Source organism: Micropterus salmoides, unplaced genomic scaffold, assembly GCF_014851395.1.
Source record: "Micropterus salmoides isolate LMB-PRFRI ecotype aquatic unplaced genomic scaffold, ASM1485139v1 Ms_hic_scaffold_12, whole genome shotgun sequence".
NCBI lineage: Eukaryota > Metazoa > Chordata > Actinopteri > Centrarchiformes > Centrarchidae > Micropterus > Micropterus salmoides.
Window position 1 is genome coordinate 9,912,394 of NW_024040263.1, and position 21,736 is coordinate 9,934,129.

Consider the following 21,736-nt stretch of genomic DNA (forward strand, 5'->3'; position numbering starts at 1 on the left):
ATTCTCACACATATTTACTGTCCAATTATCATGTCCATGACGTCACCTTTCATTCAGACGGTCCATATATTACATTTCATATAGTCCATATGTACATTACTTGCTGCCTGTAATCTACTTCCCTCCGCCTCCCTAGCATCGCCCAGCATTACTATTAGGTGTTGTTTTTTTTCTCAAATATATATAATAGCTCAGGGACAGTCTGTTCAAGCTGGCTTAAGCTTTTCACCAGAGCGTCACACATTGCAGAGTTATAACTAAAATGCATGTCATGTTGAAATAAATGGTTAAAACTTGACGTTAGTATCCTGACTGAAATGTTACTAGTTACACTTGCTCTTCCTACTTGGACAAAGTCAAAATATATGCTATGGAAAAGACCAATATGCATTGTAGATGCACATTGTTCTTACTAGAATATTGATCATAGTAATTGAGAATCTTTGTTGTGTATTTGTTCTATTTGAGTACACTGAATGATTACTTAAGTAGATACTTGATTCTCCCTTTGCACTTTAATAAAGAGAGGGATTATAGAGAAGCCTTGGGTTATGCTGTTCTGACACAGAGAGGAAGATTTTTTATTTCAGTTTGTTTCAAACCTCTTTTTTTCTCCTAAAGCAGATTAGGTTTTCTCATAAAGACGTTAATGTCACTACTGTTGCAGAGCAGAACTGATTTGAAGAGGGACTGGATGGTGAGACATGTTTCATACTAAACTGGTTGTGGTTACCATTTCACCCTCTTCTTGGCCCCATCTCTTGAGTAGGTTTTAAAATGTATTCTTATGTCTTACTTTTACTTCTACTTCCGTAGGATATTCTAGCAATCTTTCCAACTGCAATGTTGGGTAAATGTCATGAAATCAGCAGGCTCTGAGGGTAGGAAATTACTTTTACAACCTGTAAGCATTCACATAAGCCAAATTTCCCCGTAGTGATTCTCAGAGAAACAGTTGATGTTGCTCACATCTCAGACAACAATCATACTGTAGCTGCTATCAATTATAATTTCTTTAATATGAACGTTCCTTTGAGCATGTTGCTGGATGTTTTCAATTCTTTCAATTTACATCAAGGCTGAGATTATGAATGGCTAAAAGAATTTAAGGCCACTCCTGGCTTTGTTTCAGTAACTTTAGTATAGGGAGGTCTGCTGATAATTAATTACTTTTTAATGCGCATGTAGGTAGGGTTTAATGGTTGCTGACTGGGAACTATGGCCATTGATGAGAGTGAATATTTCAATTGGCTAAAATCACACATATTTCTTCTAAATGTGGGGTCCCTTCGGAGTACCAGGCCCAAAAGGGGAAAACCCAACTTGAAACTACACAGGGCTCCATCACACTGGAATGATGACACAGGTGCCAAGAAATATAAATAACTCAAACTATGAATCACCCCTGTTTCTGGGCTACAGTAGAACTATCGCGAATAGACTTCATCTCACTGTACAGCACATGAGGGTCATTTTCATCTTGGCCGGCCGCATTGTAAATGTTGCCGTGTTTAGCTCCGTGAACATATGCAGGGTGCATTCTTTGAGTGCCACATACCTCCTACATTTAACAGATACCATAGATTAATTTAGATGAATGATGGAGCAGATGCCCAGTTTGTATATCCACAGACTCCACCTTCTATTAATGGTAGCATCAGGCTTACTAGACCCCTGTTGGCTGAGTGAATAGAGGTGGCTGGAATGTGCCACAAGGCTTTAAGTCATGTTTCATAACTTTACATTCTTATGAATATACAGTGTTGTCACATAAAAAGATAGAATCAAATATTTACAAAATGTGAGGAGTGTATTCACTTTTGTGAGATACTGTATAGGAGTCAGTTTGTAAAAGCAGTTGTTACATGAGGGCTGTTATAGTAAAACATTTATAGAGTTACTTTCATTGAATATGAGAATACAAATAAGAGTAGCATGAACATGAATTGTCCTACTAAATGTGGACACGTGGGGCCAAGCAAGCTAAATGTTATTTGATTATGGCTATGATCTAAATTTATCAGTAGATTATAGTAGAAATTATTGAATGAAAATATAGAGCGAAATCCAAATGCAAACTTTGGATCTGTGTGTTTGCCTCTTGCAGCTAAACCCATATCATTTTGTGTTTGTATTTGTGCTTGCAAAAAGAGGTTATTTAAGCAGGCAGAAATGCAGGTGGAATGTTGTGCCAAAATAAATGCTGAAATTGCAAACACATAATCAGGGCTACAGTGCCTTTTAAAAGCCTTTTTTAAAAACCTGTTGGAAAAAAATACTTCTTAATTCTATGTCAAAACTAAGTCAAAAAGATTTGACCTGTCCTTCAGACAGAAGGCTTAGGCTGTTCACACCTGCACACAGAAAAGCACACACACACACACACACACACACACACACACTCCCATCTTCACTTTTCACTTTTTTAATTAGCGGTGTCAACCTTGTTTTCCTCCCTGGTTTTCACAGTAAACAACTGGCATTCTCATTACTGCGCTTACAGAAAACCATAGCAACACTGTCCATTGTCAGCATGGCAGAGAAACAGGTCTCCAGTTGCCTGCTGCACTGAAAAGCAGCCTAGAAATGTAAATGAGGGATTATTGAAATGGTCACATTCTCAGACAGAGGCAGCTCCTTGAGCATCAGCACATGCTAGACATAAGGCACAGCCAGGGCCTCCTCTAACTAGGCATAAAACAGACAAGGTGGAGAGAAGACTGAGAGAGGACACAGGGAGATGGAAAAAATTGAAAGATAACAGACAGATATGACCACCAACAGACAGTTCGACACAGCCCCAGGACTCCAGAAACCTGTGCGACAGCAGAGGTGGAAAGCCCCTCTGGGGTGTTCACTGTACTGTAAATGAACTGCTAAGACGCACCTGAAGTGATGCAAAGTGGAGTGATTTATTGGGTCAGCTCTACAGTGGAATGCTATGCTACATTCCCGACACGCCTCTATCACTGACAGAGAGATTAGCAGAGGGCTCTTCATTGGGAATATGCTTGTCTCTAAAGAAGATAAAACTTGGTTATAACTTAAAACCTTGTTCTAGTAGCGATGGAGGAGTCATGAGTGCTGAGTCCATGTCAATGATGGTTTTAAAGGGAAGGAGGAGCTCTTTGTTCCAGGTGTAAAAAAAAAAAAAAGGGAAAATGAGAGAGGCGAAGGAGGCAGAGCAATGAGGCAAAATCATGACGGCTCATTGGTGCTGAGAAACTTGGAGTGAAACAAAACAGAGGCAGATGTAGAGTGGTAAAGATTGTGACATGCTTGGCATTCATGCTGGTACTTCTACTGAAAAGCTGCTCTCAGGTGGTGTCTCTTCTGCCAAGGGAAGGAGAGGAAGCAGTAAGAAAGTAGTTGAGAATGACATTCACTCCTCCTGAGTCCGCACTGTGCAGCACCATGCATGTTGCTGAGATGGGGAGGTCGATCGAAGAATCTCACCCTCCATCGCACCTCTTGCTGGCTGATGGTCCACAGGAAGAAAGATAGGAAGGTGACTGGCCCACAATGGTGGGGTTAAATAGTCCAGCTCTTCTTCTTTAGACAAAAGGAAGTAGGTTAGAGGGCATGGGGGGAGTGAAGGGGAAGGGGTTTGATTGAAGATAAAGTTGTAAATGGTGGAGGAAGAAGAGAGAAAGAAGGACGGAAAGAGAGAGAGAGAGAGAGAGAGAGAGAGAGAGAGAGCAATGTAGTGAGAATGAAAAGCACCAACCAATGGATTAGAACACCTCTGACCACACCACATTCCTGGAAAGTAAAGAGGAACATTATGCAGCAAAGAGGATTACACTTGTGGGAATTGGACATGAGCGCCGTATCAGAAAAAAAAAATTCTAGGGCACATGGGAGAAACAGTGAAAGTGTTATGTGTATATGTCCCTTCTGCTTCTGCTCTCTCCTCTCTTCTACTTTCCTTTCTTGTCATGAGGATGAAATAGGATCTGAGAGAATTACAGTATCTCACGGATTCAATGGATCCCTTCTCAATTTGTATCTGGAGGTTCAAAGGTAGACAGGAGTTACCATTTAAAGAGGCAAATCATTGCTTGACTATAAACAGTTCAGCCTCTAGAATTTCAGCCCCTCCCCTTTCTGTCCACCCATTCAGCAACGTTTCCTCCGGCAGTAAGCTAACAACACCTATTGTTAAGTGACAGGAGGATGATACAGCGACCTCTGAATGTTTTGCACACTTCAAATCATTGAAGCTTTTCCCTATAGAGGGATGCAGTAACTAAATTGAGAAGTTATGCAAGCCTACTGCACTCTTGCCAACTCTTCTGCGGACACAAATATTTATCTGCAAATAGGCACCATGGATGGATATTAGTGTAAGACATTTTAGTAGCCAAAATTAATAATTCAATGAGAGAATTATCTAACAAGTGCAGCACTGTCTAATAAGAGTTTGTCTTTCTTCCAAAGCAAATGTTTTTTAGGCGTGCAAAATAGGTGTGCTATTCAACTTTATAGTCTGTAAATCCATATTCACATACATATGCTGGACAATAAATCTATAAATCATGTGAAATTGCAAGACAGGGTAGTTTTACTGGAACATGGGGCTTCGGTATCGTGCTACAAATCTCCCCCAGAGACAAATTCTGCATGATTATCTGATCTGAGACTGATAAACATGGGACAAAAAAGTACATTATGTGGCATAAATAATAACATAGTAAAAAGCAGACGGCGCTGAACGCCTATTGTTAGCTGAATTCTACGACAGTTTGCAGCCATAGTAAAATAGACAGCATAGAGAACAGTCAAGTATGTTGACATATTCATTTAACAGGGCGAGTTTTTTGCTCTGTGATAACACAAAATAACCTCAAAGAATCTGCAGGCGGTGGATGGCATTATTGATCTGATCTCAACAACCACTTGGCCAGGTGCTGAGATTTTAATGCTCCTTTAAAATTTGGCCTGTAGTCATGTAACACCTTCCTGCCATTCTACGTGACTTTTCATTGGCTCAGTAACAGAGGACTGTCCTACAAAGCAAGCACCTGGTAATGAGGACATACAGTCATACTGCCATAGTGTTTTATATTGAAATATGTTGCCTCTTCATATTTTTTGTTCAACCTTGGAAGTAACTTACTTGCTTACTCATCTTTACAGTGGAAATGTGACTTTATATTTCACATATCTTTTTATTCCAGTTCCTACATCCTACTTATAGAGGTCTGTTAAAGTCAAACATTACTTCATACCCCTTTAATGACCTTGTTACAAAATGGAACATAGATAAAACAAATACAATTTGGAGTAATTAGTCGATAATTGAAGGAAAATACACAGTTTGATGACATACATGCAATTCTTAAAATACTTGCAGCTGTATGTTTGACCGTTAACAGCAGACAGCCAGGAAGACAAACAGTAACAGAGAGGGATCTGCTTCTAAACCAACAACCCTAAAGTATCTGTCTACACCTAGACTGAATTAAATTCATGAGAAGATTAGTGGAAGTAATAACATTTTCCGAGACAGCAATGTGGATTTGCCAAGATAAAGCAGTGAAAGGTCCAGATATTGGCTAATATTCTAAAAACAGATCCAGTATACTTTCTTTAACCACAGTGCAAGACTATAATACTTCAAGTGGTATTAATTATATAGTTGGCTGTCAGACAATGAGGGAAAAGAAGAAAGCAGCATCTGGAGGCACTGCAGCTGTATTGCTTCTAATGTCTGAAACGTCATTCCGAAATATTTTAATAGTGTCTTAACAGCAGGTCAACTACACCTAATTAAATCCACCTGCACGGAATAATCATCTTATTAAAATGATTGGATCAGCGGGGGGATTCTGCTGCCAAACTGTTAAACAGATTATCCCTTTAATGAGTTTATTTCTGCAACAAAAGCGTATCTGTATGACAGATACAATTCTCATCAGCACCAAAGGTGAAGCACCTTCTGAAAATGATACGGATTCTCAAAGTAGTGCTTATTATTCTTAACAGATGAGTGCCTCTTAATTTAATGATGAACATAATCAGATCCATTCAAATGATATCCCATTCAGGTTTTGAGATTTGTTTATATAGGAAAAGTAATGAAAGCAAACACCAAGGTGAAATGATTTGGCAGGTAAAATAGTTGGCACTAAAAACAGAGATCTAGTCCATGAGGTATAAATTTCTCATTACGGTACCAGCTCACAAAGATTTGACAGAGGAAAATATGGCTATGATGCTGAGAGTGATGAAGTCAATACGGTACAGTATCTGCCATGTTTCTTCTTATTGTAAACACTCATGTTTCCTCTGCGGTTTGTTTTTGCTCCATACATCCCGTGTCCCAAAGGTGTTTAACACTCTTGTTAGCCAGAGTGCCTCCAGGGTCACACATCTGTCCACACCTCCCAGATATAGAGAGGAGGAATGTGTGACCATTTGTGTGTGCATGCAAAATACATATCTCTCTGTGCGTCTCTCTGTGCGTGCAGGTTTATATACAGTAAGTCTGCATTATTATATTTCAATTTCCACTACTCATTAGGCACCTTCCTTGGAGACATTATAATGCACAAAATGTACCAATCATTACGTGATTTAAAAGCTACAATTTAAAACATGTTAAGGTAGTTCAACTTAAAAACAATATTTTCCCTACTGCCCTACAAATGGCAGTTGACTGAATTAAATTTGAGTTTTCGGTTTAAAGTGGGAAAGGAACTGAATTGGATACAAACTTTCATCATGGTTCACATTGGTTTCATTATTATAATAAGGGACAGTTGTGACTTAATATATAAAGACATACATTAAAGACATATATCAAAGCAATTTTTCATTGTGTCTTTTTTTCTTCACACTACAAAACAGACAATGCGGGCTGGGAACTCTGTTGCTGATGTGCTGAACATGCTTCTTTATTCACATTAATTTAATGAATTCAGTGAACTTGTTGAACTAATCACCTAAAATCAAAAGAGTCATGCTCAAAAATTTGAAATTCTAAGTTTAATTAACTTTAAATTATATATATTTACATTAAGTTAATTCTAGAAGATTAGTTGATTCCACTAAATTGCCATATGATGTTTTACAGTACATCAGGCTGACTACTTGACCTTTAGCAACATGGAGACCAGGGAAGCAGCTTTGGGCAAATTATTTCACCCCTCCAGGTGAGTCTTCAAGATAAATGTAGGGCTCCAGAGGGGCAGGGTGTTAGAATGCTTCAAAACATTGGCAACCTGGCACATCAATAGTAAACCTCAAATCAATGTTTAACGGAGGCTGCATTTAAATGAGAAAATCTAATCTATGGCTTCTGAATAATTAAATTGGTTTCCATAGCGTGTGCCAGCTCAAAACAGAATCCAAGGTTATCTCCACCTAAATAGGCTGAAAGGGCAAATCTGCCACTCAAAGCTGAATAAAATGGTAAGCTCTGTAAAATGTCTAGAGCTTATTGGACAAATGGGGGTTCGATGGACACTTGAAAGTACAGTTTCATCTTGAAAGGTCTTGGAATCACATTTGTCAGATAAGTCTGTCTGAATGGTTGGCAGCAGAGTCTATTGTAGTTGGATATGGGACGGAGATCCTTTTTCCTCTCCCCTTTTGTTGCAGATTAAGACAAAGTGCAGCCGTCTGGCCGGGCAGACGGGAGCCACCTATAGCCTCAAAATGCTGGATGAGTCATTTGGAACATTCCGGAAAGGATTTCAACACCCCACCCCGACCTCTCCCCCCTCCTCCACCAACTCAACCTTGTTTTTAATTATACACTATCCTATTCCTGTCTTAGGGCATGAATTCCAGGCTGCTTGGATGCATGTCAACTTACGGCTAACTGGGACGCTTTAACGCTTTTCAACATGTCCAATCTGTCAGTGATGAAAATGCACAAAAACTCACACACACCACACACACACTGAAGCACACTTTCAATAGCATTGGTTGCACTCAGCCAATCCGAGTTATCTCAGGTCAGTAATTGAGATGTTATCTTCACAGGAGAGGATGCACTTCTGGGATCATTCAACATAGCCTCACCACTCATTTCCATTCCAGCTGAATCAGCTCTCTCTTTCTCTCTCTCCGCCTCCTCCCCTTGTGATTACAGCATCTCACTATGGCCTGCCGGTGGCAAACCAGCTTCCGCTCCATGAGTAAGTGGTACCTGTAATACACTGGTGTTGTGCGGTGGAGACCTGGCCACAATAAACTATGATTACCCTGCCATCACTCAGGGCAAGGGCATGTCAGCAGGCCTGTGTGTGTCCCTTGGTGACGGGCTTTCCAGTCATGAGTGTTCAGTAGGACCATTCATTTTTTCTTTTTTTTAATTGCCCTATGACAAATAAAATAATCGCGTGCAACTGCAAAGTAACAACTTTTTTTTTTCATAATGGGTACGAGTTCCAGGCGAGAGCTCACCTTGATTGCAGGTCTTGCCGGTGAAACCAGGGTGGCACTTGCACTTATTGGGTCCCACGCAGTCTCCGTGCTTACAGCCAGGCTGGCACAGAGCTATTCATGGAGGATTCAAAGGGTAAGAGACAGATCAGTGCAGCAACCTTGGAACACTACTTGTACAAGATCAGGATGACAAAGCACTTAATCCCACTACTTCTTGACTTGGCTGTAAATTATCTGTTTACCCCACATCACAGCAATAAGACAGCATGATGCCTCATTCATATAGGAAATGTGTTTGTTTCTTTTTCCTTGCGTGACAATGTTATTATCATTGACTAATGATAATAGAGCAGCCATTTACAGCTAGCCCCACCATGTTTTTTTTCACCCACATTGGACCGAGTTGGATCTTGGGAAAGTTTTATTGCCCTTACTGACAATAAATCATTTCACACTGCATGAGATAAATGAGAGGTTTGACATTTTAACACTAAGTTGGTTCTAAAATGCAGCAGTGATATTTACACTGGCATCCAGCCAACAAGGATTACCTAGGCGAATACTATTCCCCCCTTAGACTGAAGTTGGAACAATTAGAGCACCAAAACAGTAGATTATAATTAGTGCCTCAGTAAAGCGCTGCCCTGTAGATCCTACATTGTGATATTTTGAGTGTGTACAGAGACGTGGTAGTCGCAGGAGCTGCACAGTTTCACTGTCTGTGTTCTGTCTCAGTGAGCTGGAGGCTTGCCCTGCTTATCTAACTGCGCTTCCTGCAGCTTGCTGCTAAGCATGTCTGATACACTGGGCCTCAGCCAAGTGTTACTAATTTTCATTAAAAGCTTCATTAATTCTGTCATAATACAGTGCAATCAGAGGACTTAATTATCACAGTGGTGGAAGAGGCAGTACATACGTGTGTGAGGGTGGGTGCTTATTACACCAGCAAGTTTGTTGTGTATCTGGAAAAGTGTAGTTTTATTTGTGGCAATACAGCCGTAGGGTTTATTATTTTGTTGTGTCAGTGATGTCTTATATATTACACCCGAACTACCTTCTTGGTACATAACCTCCATTAAGGAGTAGTGTTTTTTGTTGGTCATTATAACGATTAGAAGGATAGTTTAAAAACTACTTAACAGACTTCATGGATAAATTAATGATGAACTGGTAACGGACATTCAGTAAATAGCACTGCATTAAAAAGATGCAAGGGGCTGTGTTGGTATTGTTGTAGATGCCAGTAAGAAGATGAAAAATGATCCAGGAAGTCTAGTTTGGGTGATAAATACATGATGTTTGGGGTTTATCAGAGCACTTCCGTTTATAATATTAGACAACAGTTTCTGGAGAGCTATCCTTTGCCTCAGCGTGTCAACATTCTTCTGGTGATGTAAACATCATATTCAGTTTGGATATTTTGAACTAGGCCTCACCTCGAATGTAGCATTTTCCGATTAAGACATGTGGGATATGCCGGATGTTATTCAGACCATTCTTTGGACATGTATACAGTGAATACTCATAAACATTATGAAAGAAATGGATATCAACAGGTTTTTGGATATGTGCAAATATTTCAAAACTGACCTTTTCAAGAAGATGGTTGAACTAAAGAGGGAGGCTGTGTTTGCCTCCTATTTTGATGCAATAAAGCAAAATGGCTCAAGCGGCTCCAGACATATGCACGGCTGCATGTAAACGTGAATATTAGTGGAATCCTGATTCTCGTTAGCCATGTAAACATCTTAGCGGGAATATTCTCTTTTTTTGCAATGAGGGCTGAATATTTTTTTACATGTAAACACAGTCAGTGTTAACGAGATAAAATTGTAGAATCACACTATTCACACCAAAAAGTAATTTACCAGCAATTTTCCCACAGTATTTGATAGGTAGATCAAAAAATATTTTTTTGACACAATACTACGGTCGGCCTAAACACGTTCTTAGTTTAGTTCTTAGTGATCAACACTGCCTAACTGTGTCGTCTGTTTTACACAAACATGGGGGCACAAACACATGGCATTGCATACGTTTGCATTGAATTGTGCAGGTGGAGATATTCACTCTCTGTTTCTTTTTTTTACAATTATTTTTATAAATGCTAAAAATTAAGGTGAAAGATCCTTTAACACATACTGCAGGACATGTAACAGAACTGAAGAACAAAGGGTTGAATTATATTCTATATATGAAATGCATACTTTCAGAATTGAGTTACAATCTCAGAAATTTCCATTGATTCCTATCCAGCTTGCAGAGCAGAAGGGCGATCCAGGAAGAACAACTCCTCGGGTTTCGGTCTTTAACATTGTTCAAACTGAATTCAAAGGCACAAAGGTATGTGATGAATCCTTTAACTGCAGTCGATAACATCTCCAGACTCATTCCACTTTATTAGGCCATGTAATCAAATAGAAAAGTATTGTTAGCCCATTTGGAGAGGCACGTGATATAAGCTATGGTGGTAACACACAGAGGAGCAAAAGTTCAGATTTAAGAATTAAAAATGGCCCAATTTGTTGGAGGAAAAAGAAAATGGTTGTACTTTTCTGGAAGATGAAATTTATTAGACCTTGGTCTGGACAGCAGATAAAAGGAAAGATGCTTCTGATGTTGTTAGTTAGAGGATAGTAAAGCAGAGTGCTTTTTGTTATCTTCCAACATGTAGAGGATTTGATTAGCAGGATCAGAGGCGGCCATCAACAGGCCTTTCCTCTGAGGGTATTTTAAGCCTCTGGCATGGCAGAGAGATCAGGGAAACGGCCAGTGTTCATTAACCACAGTAGAGGACACGGAGGACTAAAAATGGTCTTACCAGCTTGAAGGCCAAACATAGCATGTATGACCCTCGTTCCATGAACACCATCAAAACATGCCGAGTGATGACACACTTTCACTCTGGTTTACATCAGCCATTTCTCAGGACCACATACAGCTGGTACTGATGCAGATTCTTATGATTTATTGACAGTTCATAGATGCCCGACAGTAAATATGAAGGAAAGTATGAATTTTTAATGGATACTAATATTGTGTATGAATTTTTATTCTAATATAATGCATTACTTCATCAAAATAAGGAAAAATCGTTACTTAGTTAATTACAAGTTGCATTGTCTTGCAACCAACTATGTAATTACCTTAGGCTGCTTGTAATGATTATTTAATTATTGGTTCAGGACTAATGTCAGCATATATAGGCTATGCAGATCATCTAGTATCTGGCCCGAGTTTTTTTATCTTCTTGTTGTTTGTATGCACTGACATCAATCGACCGGGTAATGTCATGATGATTACTTCATTTAAACAAGTGACGTGATGAAGTATGATGGCATTGGCATTCTTAACATGACTGATCCTATCAAGATTTCTAAGTAGTTACACATGCTGAGCACCCTCAACCACAGTCAGTTTGTACTCTGCACCACATGGATGGATATATTACAGATATATTAATTAAAAAGCATTATGGATTTCAACTTAAAGGGTTTCATTACTATTTTAATGGGTCGACTAGAGATGCAGTTGAATCTTAATGAGACATTGAAGAACGTCAGCATAATTCATGTCAGAAGGCTTGAGGTGAAATCAGGTCTGCGGAGTGTAAGCTGTTTGCATAGATCTGAGGCCAGAGGGAAGAAGATGGCCGCTCTCAAGGGCCGTAAGGTGTTAGTGGTGTTCGGTGGGTTGTGTGTGTGTGTGTGTGGGGGGGCTTGGCTCTATAAATAAGTGAGTGAGCCCGGGATTCAGAGGATGTGCCCCCAGCGATACATGTCTAGCAAGATTATTTCAAGAAACATTTGGAGCTAACCTTGGGGCTGGCACCTTATCCCGGCTACTCTGTGAGTTAAGGCGTAGAGAGCTGCAAAACAAATAGCCAAACAAACAGAGGTTGCGGGCATTGTTTAGTCTTTGGTAGAAAAATAAAATAAACATGATGGTAGAGGGCAGAGCCTGCTGATTTTGACAAGCAAACGTTCCTGGAAAAACAAAAACATGCACTCACACACAGTCTGGAGTTCTGGAGTCATACATATTCCCAGTTGCTGCTAGGTAATAAGTACAGCTGAATACATTTACAAATGAGTTTTAATAATTTAATAAACACTTTACGATACTGTAATTAATTAGGAGGTTGATCCTGATTCATCCCTAACTCATTCCTTTATTGTGTGCAATGGAGGTGAATTAAGCAGTTGTCCCTCACACACTGTGAAACAGCCTTAAAATTACATCACAGCACTGAAAGCACCAACATCATTCAATGAGATCAAAGCATTTAATATAAAAATAAATGCTGCAGCTACTGGACTTTGAACAGATTGTTTGAAGTGCCTTTAAAGCCCGAATTGCTTCACATAATTCTGAACATGTGTCTTTTATTTCTTCATATATTGCCTCTAATTTTTACGAGCAAACCCGTAATTTTTTTTTACTTTATTACCCTCAGCAGCTGAAAAGGAACACATTTAGATGGGCCTTTACAGCCCAGTGATCATGAAAGAAAGTAGAGCAGACAAGGAAGCTGCACAGAAAATCATGATAAAGTTAAACTGAGGTATCACTTTTCCGCTTTCATCGCTCACATTACCAATTCAAAAGTCCTGCCTTAATCCTGTCCAAACTATTTGTCGAAACAAAGACTGCACTCAATCAAACTAAATCCCGGTCTCAATGGATTTGTAAAATCCACCAGGACCTCTGAGGAAATAATAATGTGTGATCTATTTAATATGGAGGTGATACTCAACCCAGTTCCTTTACAACGCAGAAAAAAGTCTTGCTTCCAGAGCTGTTCTTAAGCCTTTGGGAAGACTGAAATTAATCAAAATCCAGTCAAACCCTTTGAGACATGTCCTAGTCAAGTCTTCATAAGCAAACTGCAAGGCAATTCAAGCCTTTCAGGCCTCTGAATTCTGACCATTAACATGTCACACCTTTTGATGGTTTACCTGTCAAAGCAGTGTATATTTTCCTGAGGTGTTTCATTGTTCCAGTATTTTACCTGGTCAAAACCTGAGACCTGTTGATTTGAATGTTAACTTGAATGTTTTTGTTTTCAAATCTCAAGTCAGGTCTTCAGGCAGCCGTCACTCGACAAGTCCAAGTCACGTTTAAAGTCTTTCTTTTTGTAGCTACAGTATCAGTAGGAGTACAATCCAACCCTATCTCCAGACAAGAAAGTTGATATCGGAAGATTCTACAAAACCCCAAATTACACTGAATTACTTTTTTATGTTCACTGCCAATGTGTTTAGGGGGGCAGCTGAATGATGAATCACTGGATGACACAATATCTGCACGTTGCAACTATGTTAATGCCAATGCTAGGGAAAGAAGTGGTTATGGCAAATAAACGATGGTTAATGTATGGTTACGGTTATGGAAAGATTGGGATTTAGGTATAGTGAAATAAAAAAACAAACAAACAAACATTAATTGCAGGCCTTTGAACAGACATGGACGTCTGAATCCGCCACCCCACCCATCACACCCTTGCTACATACATGGCACACTTCCGTCATTGGACATTATCATGAGTGCAGAATGGTCCAATTTGAACATAATTCGGATGAATACTGGGCTGTATTATCATGAGTTCTTTAGTGAGTACACTAAAGTTGTTATGAATTAATGAATATCTGTCTTCTTGATTTTCCGAGCAAAAGCTGAAAAAATTTTACTTTTCAAAACATCTAATATGGATGAAACTAGCCTGAACTTCAAGTCAGGCTCACATATCTGACATGACTGATTGAGTGGACCATTTGGATAAAAAGTCAGTGGGATCAACTTGTCGATATATATTTTTTTAAAGTATTACTGGAAACTGTATTACACTGGAAGTGTAATTGCTGAACAAATGTTCAAATGCTCCCAGTGGCAGTAAAATGATCATGATGGCAGCTGGTTAGAATAAGTAGCTTCAAGTGTGGCTCTGCCTGCCGGATGGCCTGTCAGAACATTATAAGTGGAGCTTCAGTTTACTATAAATCTAAAGCTCCCCTCTCTCTCTTTCTCCATCTGCCCGGTTTTCTCACTTGTCTCCCTCTTCCGACGTCTCTCTCCAACTCTAGCAGCAATCATCTCTAACTCCTTACCTCTGAACCATTTCCCTTACAGCACAGGATTTTTACTTCCTCCAACTTTAAGTCCTTTCTGCCCTCTCTCTCTCTCACTCTTTCAGTTCTGGAAAAATCAAGGTTGATCTATTGAGTTTCTCATTCTTTTAGAGAAGTTGGACAAACTGATCGCGGAGCTCCGTGGCTAAGAAAGCCACAGTCCAATTGCTCCAAATGAAACTCTTTTATCGTCACAAAAACTTGCCAAGAACTGAAATCTGTAACAACTATATCCTCTCACACACACATACACCCCCATGATTACCCTTTATTTCTTTCTCAAACCTTCCACCTCCCTCCTCTACGGTTTAAATCAGCACCTTACTGACTTGATGGAATACTGATTGTAGTCTCAAGTGAAAGGATTTGAGCTGTGCACCCAGTCAGGGGCATTTGGAAGCATTAAGGCAAGCACTCACTGAATGATTTAACTCACAGAACAGACATGGTTTTGATGAAAAAAGAAAAGTGGTTTGAGTGTTGTGTGAAAGTACTGTAGCAGCTTGATATGGTGGTTAAGCTCAAAATTAGCTCATATTTTTGGATCAACATTGGGATATGTGAGACTCCAGAACAAAAAAGAAAACATGTTCACACACTGCTGTTTGGTCTGCTCGTGTTATTGACGCAAACATGACCTTTCTAATGTATGTGCTTAATTTATTATTGAATGAATGTCACCTAAGATGCGCCATCATCCTTGTTGTCTACAAGCAAAACAATTAATATTTTGTCTTATGGAACTGTAACTATGCTGTTGTTGTTGCCGTTTAAATTTTCATCAATGTTTGGGTTTTAAGTGGGTAAAATATGGATCCATGAATCATATCTTGCACCCTAATCTAAGCTTCCGTGATAATAAAGTCATCCTATTCTGTCTGGTCCTCATCCAAAACCCACATCTATTCCACCTTGAATTGCCAAATCATGGGAAGCTGTAAAGGCAGAGAGCCCAGTACAGATGCACTGGGAGGTATTGGGCATTGAGATGGCTGACTCCTGCCAGGATTACTGCTGAGTCTGGCCTCATGTTCAAACAAACACTATCGAATGATACAATTGAGCTGTCTGAGTGGTGCTTTTGCCTAAATCATTCCAGCACAGACTGTGTAGTTCAAGTGTCAAGGCCTTGGGAAAAGGTAGGAGGTTTTTGAACAGGGCCAAATATTACATTAAAAAAAAACTCTAATTTACAACCACGAATCCACCACCTCCAAGCTACAAGTCTAGGTCTGTCCCATAAACCACTACCGTAAGTTTTTTTCTGACTCCAAGAGTTTACGCAATAATAAAATTATCATATTTTGTGTCTAACAGACATCAAGCGAGACGTGGATAAAAAGCAGATTTGTGTTGCAAAGACCTTAGGTTAGTCTGGGTAAAAGGGATACAAAACACTGGGGCCATGAACTGAAGTAATACTGTTTATATTCTCCAGAACAAAATAAGAAATCCTGCAGTGCACTCCAACATCAAGTGACAAGATGGCACTCTGCCACTTTTACATGAAATTAAAGTAAAAAATAGCAGCTAAACCCAGCAAAAAAAAAAAAGGGACAACGGATGAAAAATAGCCTTTTGGCTAATTCTGGTGCATTTGCAGCAATGTTAATTAATGCACACTGTCCCTGTCAAATAAACTAATAAATAAATTCAACAACATTTTTGCTGCAGCAACACAAACCTTTGGACCCAACAAGCAGTGTGTGAAATATTTCCCACAAAAAATATACAGGCCAGCTACAGTTAATCATGACATGATGAGTTTCGATATTATAAGAACATAAATCAGAATATGGTCATTTCAGAATGAAAAACGCAAAATGAGTGAATTAATAAATATTATTTTAACAAGATATAAATATGTGGCCAGAACCGACATGCAGAGTTATGAACCACAGCAGGAATCTAACAGCCCATAATATGGAGCTTCCAAAAAATCTCAACTTTTAAGAATTTGTATGTTACATTCTGTTTTGTATTTCCACTGTTTTACAGACTGGGACATTTTTCACATGATTCACTGAAAATGCCATAGCGCTTTTCACTGAACATGCCCTGTGTGCTTTGGTAGAGAAGAGCAGATGTGTGGGACAACACACTGATGACATTGATTTTCTTTCACGTTTATGTGAACTTGAAAATGATATGCCAATGAAGATGGATGAATAGAGGATGGACAACACCAGAAAGTAGAGAGAGATAATTTGAAAGATCAACTTGTGAAAGTTACAGGTCTCAAACAGCAACAGCAAAATTTATCAATGACAATACAAACTTCGCCATGTTGGTTGAACAAGTGGTTGCAGTAGTGAAATGTTGGTTACTGCTGTGTTCTTGTGTTTATTACAGTTGTCCTTTGTTGTGATGTGATGGCTTAACTAATCACAATTGAGCATATCCAAATTTTTGTTTTAGGATGACATGCCTGAAGCGGGTGGAAAACAGTGGAATCAAAACCAGAACCTGTGACAATGGCTATCTATTAAATCCATTCAATAAATCCACATTGCATATATTGAGTTAGATGAGAAGATCAATACCACTTTTAAAATAAAGCTACAGCTAGAAGCCAAATAGATTAGCTTAGCATAGAGACTGGAAACAGCTAGCCTGACTCTGTCTAAAGAAATCCACCAACCAGAACCTCCAAAGCTCACTAATGATTATCTTCTCATTCATTAATGTGTAGTGTAGCAGCAGTTTTAGATTAGCCAGGCTAACTATTCCCCCCTTTTACAGTCTTTATTCTGAGCTAATCAACAGCTGACCATAGCTTTATTTTGAACAGACAGATATGAGAGTAGTATTGATTTTCTTGCCTAAGTCTTGGCAAGGAAACAAATAAGAGTATTTTCAAAAATGTCTAACTGTTCCTTCAAGTTGCTAATTTCCTGCTGTGGAAAAGGCCTGTGTTAACCCCTCCTTGATTAAAACTCCACAGCAAAGCAGCAGCTAATACCAGCACAGGTACCAAGCCATGCAGAAGATTTCAGGCAACTAGCCAGATTTAAAACACATGGTAGTATATTCACACATCCCTGGTTAGCATTACAGGAGAGCACAGGCTCTTTACACAATGTAAATATGTCGAAAATGTGACGTGTTGATATTTCATATGGTTCATCTTACACAGGCGTGTGGTACTAACAGGACACATCCTCTGAATCCTTTAAGTAGTATTGCTGAATGTACCGATGAGTTGAGGTTTGTCTGTACACCATGGATTGTGATTTTTCTTGTTCAGGCAGTGTTAGCTAGCTTGTTTTTGGACAGTAGTGATCTATAATCAATGTCTTATCTACCCTTGGATCTGGTACAGCTGCAGCTACGGTCTCTCCCTCATTATGGCCACCCGCAGTATGAATATAAATGTCAGCCAGTCCTCCAGTCCAGCCAGCCATTATCATCAATCTTTCCTCAAACATTGTCCCAGGTGTGATGCTCCATTAGCTGTACTGTTGTGAGAATGTGCATGTTTGTGTGTTTCCCCAAGCCTCTAGTTACTGTGCTAGCGTTACAGTGTCTCCGCTGTCTAATAGCATCTCTGTCCCCAGCTTGAAACCTCGCAACCTTGTTAGCCCTGTTTGCCCCCAGCAGCAGCAGCAGGCACGGTGGCACTCACGCTGGCAGTGACCCCAGGAGCGACGTGTCCATCCCCAGCAGCAGTCCACCCTGGCCCCATATCGACACAGACCATTGGACGAGGCCATCTGCCGTGGCCACCTGTGAGGGGATGATATAATTAGTTCACAGCCAATTAAAATGTCTTAATGAAAAGCAGGGGTCTTTTGAATGTTGTTTGGAGGGAGGCTTTCAAACATTCACATGATTCATTTCATTTTCCGGCTGTATAGAGAAAATATAAAAGTGTGTGTACCTTTGTATAAATATAAAAGTAATTATCGTTTTTTTTTCACCTGTTAAAGGTATATGTGGGGGAGTTTTTCCCAGATAAGGTGTCATAAATTTTACAGATTGTAAAGAAAGTTTGTGATTTTGGGCTATATATTTATAAAACTAACTTGACTAATCTGTTTCTGTATTTTTAAGTATATTATAGCTCTTCAATAGCGCTGAAGGGCTCAAATTCTACTACATGTACTGTACTTGAGTATGCAAGAAAGAAAATGCACCTTTTTAGTGAGAGCATTAATACAGCAGTGATATTTGTCAATTCACAGTAAACAGTGAAAAATGCTTCCCAGATTCCAAGGTCATATCTCCCATTTGACTCACCTTCTGGCTAATAGTCCAAAATGCAGAGACTATCATTCAAGACAAAGACCAGAATCAAATAGTCAAATATGAGATGTTGGAATCAGGAAATGTTTGCCATTACTGCTCAATAAAACAATGAATGGATTTTCAAAATAGTTGCTATAGCAATAGCAAAATTAATAAAAACTATAACACACTACATTTTCTCAGGGTGCCCGAACACGACTATTCACTGCTCTCCTATAGCAGATCTTTGCGTCATGGAAATAAAACTGATAGCACATGAGATCATGTTGGTTTGTGCGATGTCAAATTGGAGACCTGTGTTGAAAGCCTGCCAGACCCAATTTGAATATAGCCTTCAGTGTGCATCAGTAAACCAGTGACACTCACATAGTGGAAGAACACATTACTGTTGCGTTATTATAGGGCTTGTGAGACAGATTTGAAGCCATGTACTGCCTGGTGCTCTTGAAAATACAGTATGTGTCCTATCTCCATTTATCACATCAGCACATGTCAGAGAAAGCATTCATGTACCGTATGTTTAAAGAATCTATCCGACAATTTCACGACAGTGGAAGATAATATGATTCCTGCTGCAGAGAGAACAGGCATGTATTAATGTTGTGTAGAAATATAGATTATTTCCCAACCACTGCAATTCCTCTAAGAGAAATTACAGCCGGATGTTTTTGTTACACCATGTTCTATTCTGCTCAGAGCAAGAAATAGCTTCTTGGCAGACAGTGCGTGTGGATTACCTTTTTATCTGCACCAAGGCTCACCACATATTTATGGAGAGAATAGGGCGAAGGAATGAGTCCATTTAAGGATACTGATGAAAATCCAAGCTGCATACTTTGAGAGCCTGGCACTGAGATGTTACCTAAACTCTAGCAAATAGTCAATGAATCAGAAGCTAGGAAAGATCAAGCTGAGAGAATTGTTTTCCTATATGTACAATAAAGATATTGCTCTTTCATTAACATTATAAGAGGTCTTGAACACATGGGAGCTTTGTGTAGATCACTGAATAAATCCAATATATGAAAACTGAATGACCTGAACTGTGTTTAACAGAGGAGCTTAAAAACACTGTAATCTAGTTATAAAACAAAGGAGAAACACTCTTGATATACTGCCTTTCCACAAAGATGCTTTCTTTTGTGTCTTGATGAGAGAGCTGGGCTGTTGCTCAGTATTCAAGGCACATCCTTTGCCGCTATCCCTGCCTGTTAGTGTCTCTACGCCAAGATGAGGAAATGCTAATGCTTGCCCCCGCTGCCAATCACCTCATTGGAAAAAAAACAGATGGATGCTAAGTGAGAGTGGCAGATCCAGGGAAAATGTTTGTCTGCTGCCTGGCAAGCAGGAAGGCAGTCAGGCATGGCAGGGAGAAACTCCATGCACACAGTAAGAGGGGAGAGAAAAACGAAAGGGAAATAGGAAATAGGGATAGGGAAGCAAAGGAAAGGAAAAGCAAGGAAAATGTAAGAAAACAGAAAAAGAGAGGTCTTGACAGCAGTCAGGTTTAGATGCCCGTATCTCTGCGAGTGACATGCACCCACACATGCACAAACATGGCACCTGCTGTCCCTCCAAACTGTAAACATACTACATAAAACAAAACAAGAAGATCTCTGCCTGTGGCAAAACTCACTAAAGTTGGAGGATGGTGACACCTTTAAAAACATCTGACAACCTCCCATTTCAGTGATTTTTAAATCTGGTAACTGGAAGCTGATTTCATCGTCATGTTCTTATACACACTTGAGTTTATTAATCAGTGTGCATAAAGTAATTATCATCTTACAATATGGAGGCATCATGTTGGAAGAGTCTATGTCGCTATCGGTGCACCTGCTTCAGTATAACGTAATTGGTCACATATTATTTTGCAGTTATATGACATTACAAAGTAATCACTGCACATGATGAATCCCAGTGGAAAGCGGCCCGTGCCAGAAACACCATCACATTTAACGGTTTTCAAAAGATTCTGTGGGTTAAAGACATGCTTTGTCTTCTGCCAGAGCTCCACATAACTGCAAAAAAGTCCAGGTCTTGTCTCCCTTGTACATTGTGCTTTAATGGCCCTGAATAAAAGCTCTTTTGAAATGTCAGGCCAGTCATTAATACCAGAAATTCTGTCATAGATCATCCCTGTGGTCATTTCTTTGTGATTTAGTGGTGTTTAGCACCAATCTTGTTCCTTTTGGCAGCATCAAAAAAATCCAGCAAATTGTTTGACAGATGCTTGTTACTCTACCAGCTCTTCTTTTCCAGCCTCTTTGAAAGTCTTTATGTAATCACATTTAACAGTGTTAGATCAATTAGGTGACTGACCGAAAATGAATCATCAACTATCTTTATATAATAAATTAGTCTTAAATAAATTTTTTAAGCAATATAGTCAAAAATTCACTGGTTCCTAGTGTTTAAAAAATAAAAAATAAAAAAAATAATAAAGTTTGTAGAATATTTTTGGGTTTTGGACTGTCAAGGTAATTTGAAGACATTACCTTGCCTGCCTTACCTTGCCTCTACAAAAATTCCTTTGTAGATTGATATCCAAGGTCAATGAAATATAGCATTATTATCAAAATGGAAACAACAGGCAGTCGAGGCAGCCATAAAATTCAGATGGAACCATAGACTGTATGAATAGGAAAAGTCAATGGATGAATGGAAGATTTTTAGTTGTTTTTCTAGTAGCAGGAAATGATAATATGGTAGAGCTAGTGGAGCTGATATTTAGTTTGCCTGGAGGATTTAAAAAATGATAATAAAATAAATATTATATATATATATATATATATATATATATATATAATTTGAGGAGCATGACTTTTGACTGTCTGACTCAGACTCTGAGCAAAAGAGTACAGTTTGAACTCCTACGGGCTCCCAGTGGGCGAGAGGTGTCTGGGAGGTCTGTTTGGTGCAGCGAGAGCAATAAGAAGACGGCAACCTCATGAGATGCAACA

At 39.2% G+C, this 21,736-nt stretch overlaps 1 protein-coding gene across 1 annotated transcript in view; it reads right to left on the reverse strand.

Annotated features, from left to right (window-relative positions):
• The window catches only part of LOC119898931 (nephronectin-like), a 50,371-nt gene that overhangs the window by 22,559 nt on the left and 6,076 nt on the right, over positions 1-21,736 (reverse strand). The window contains 4 exon segments of the mRNA XM_038713267.1: positions 3,457-3,552; positions 8,416-8,508; positions 12,215-12,265; positions 18,151-18,251. Coding sequence (XP_038569195.1) covers positions 3,457-3,552; positions 8,416-8,508; positions 12,215-12,265; positions 18,151-18,251 — 341 coding nt within the window.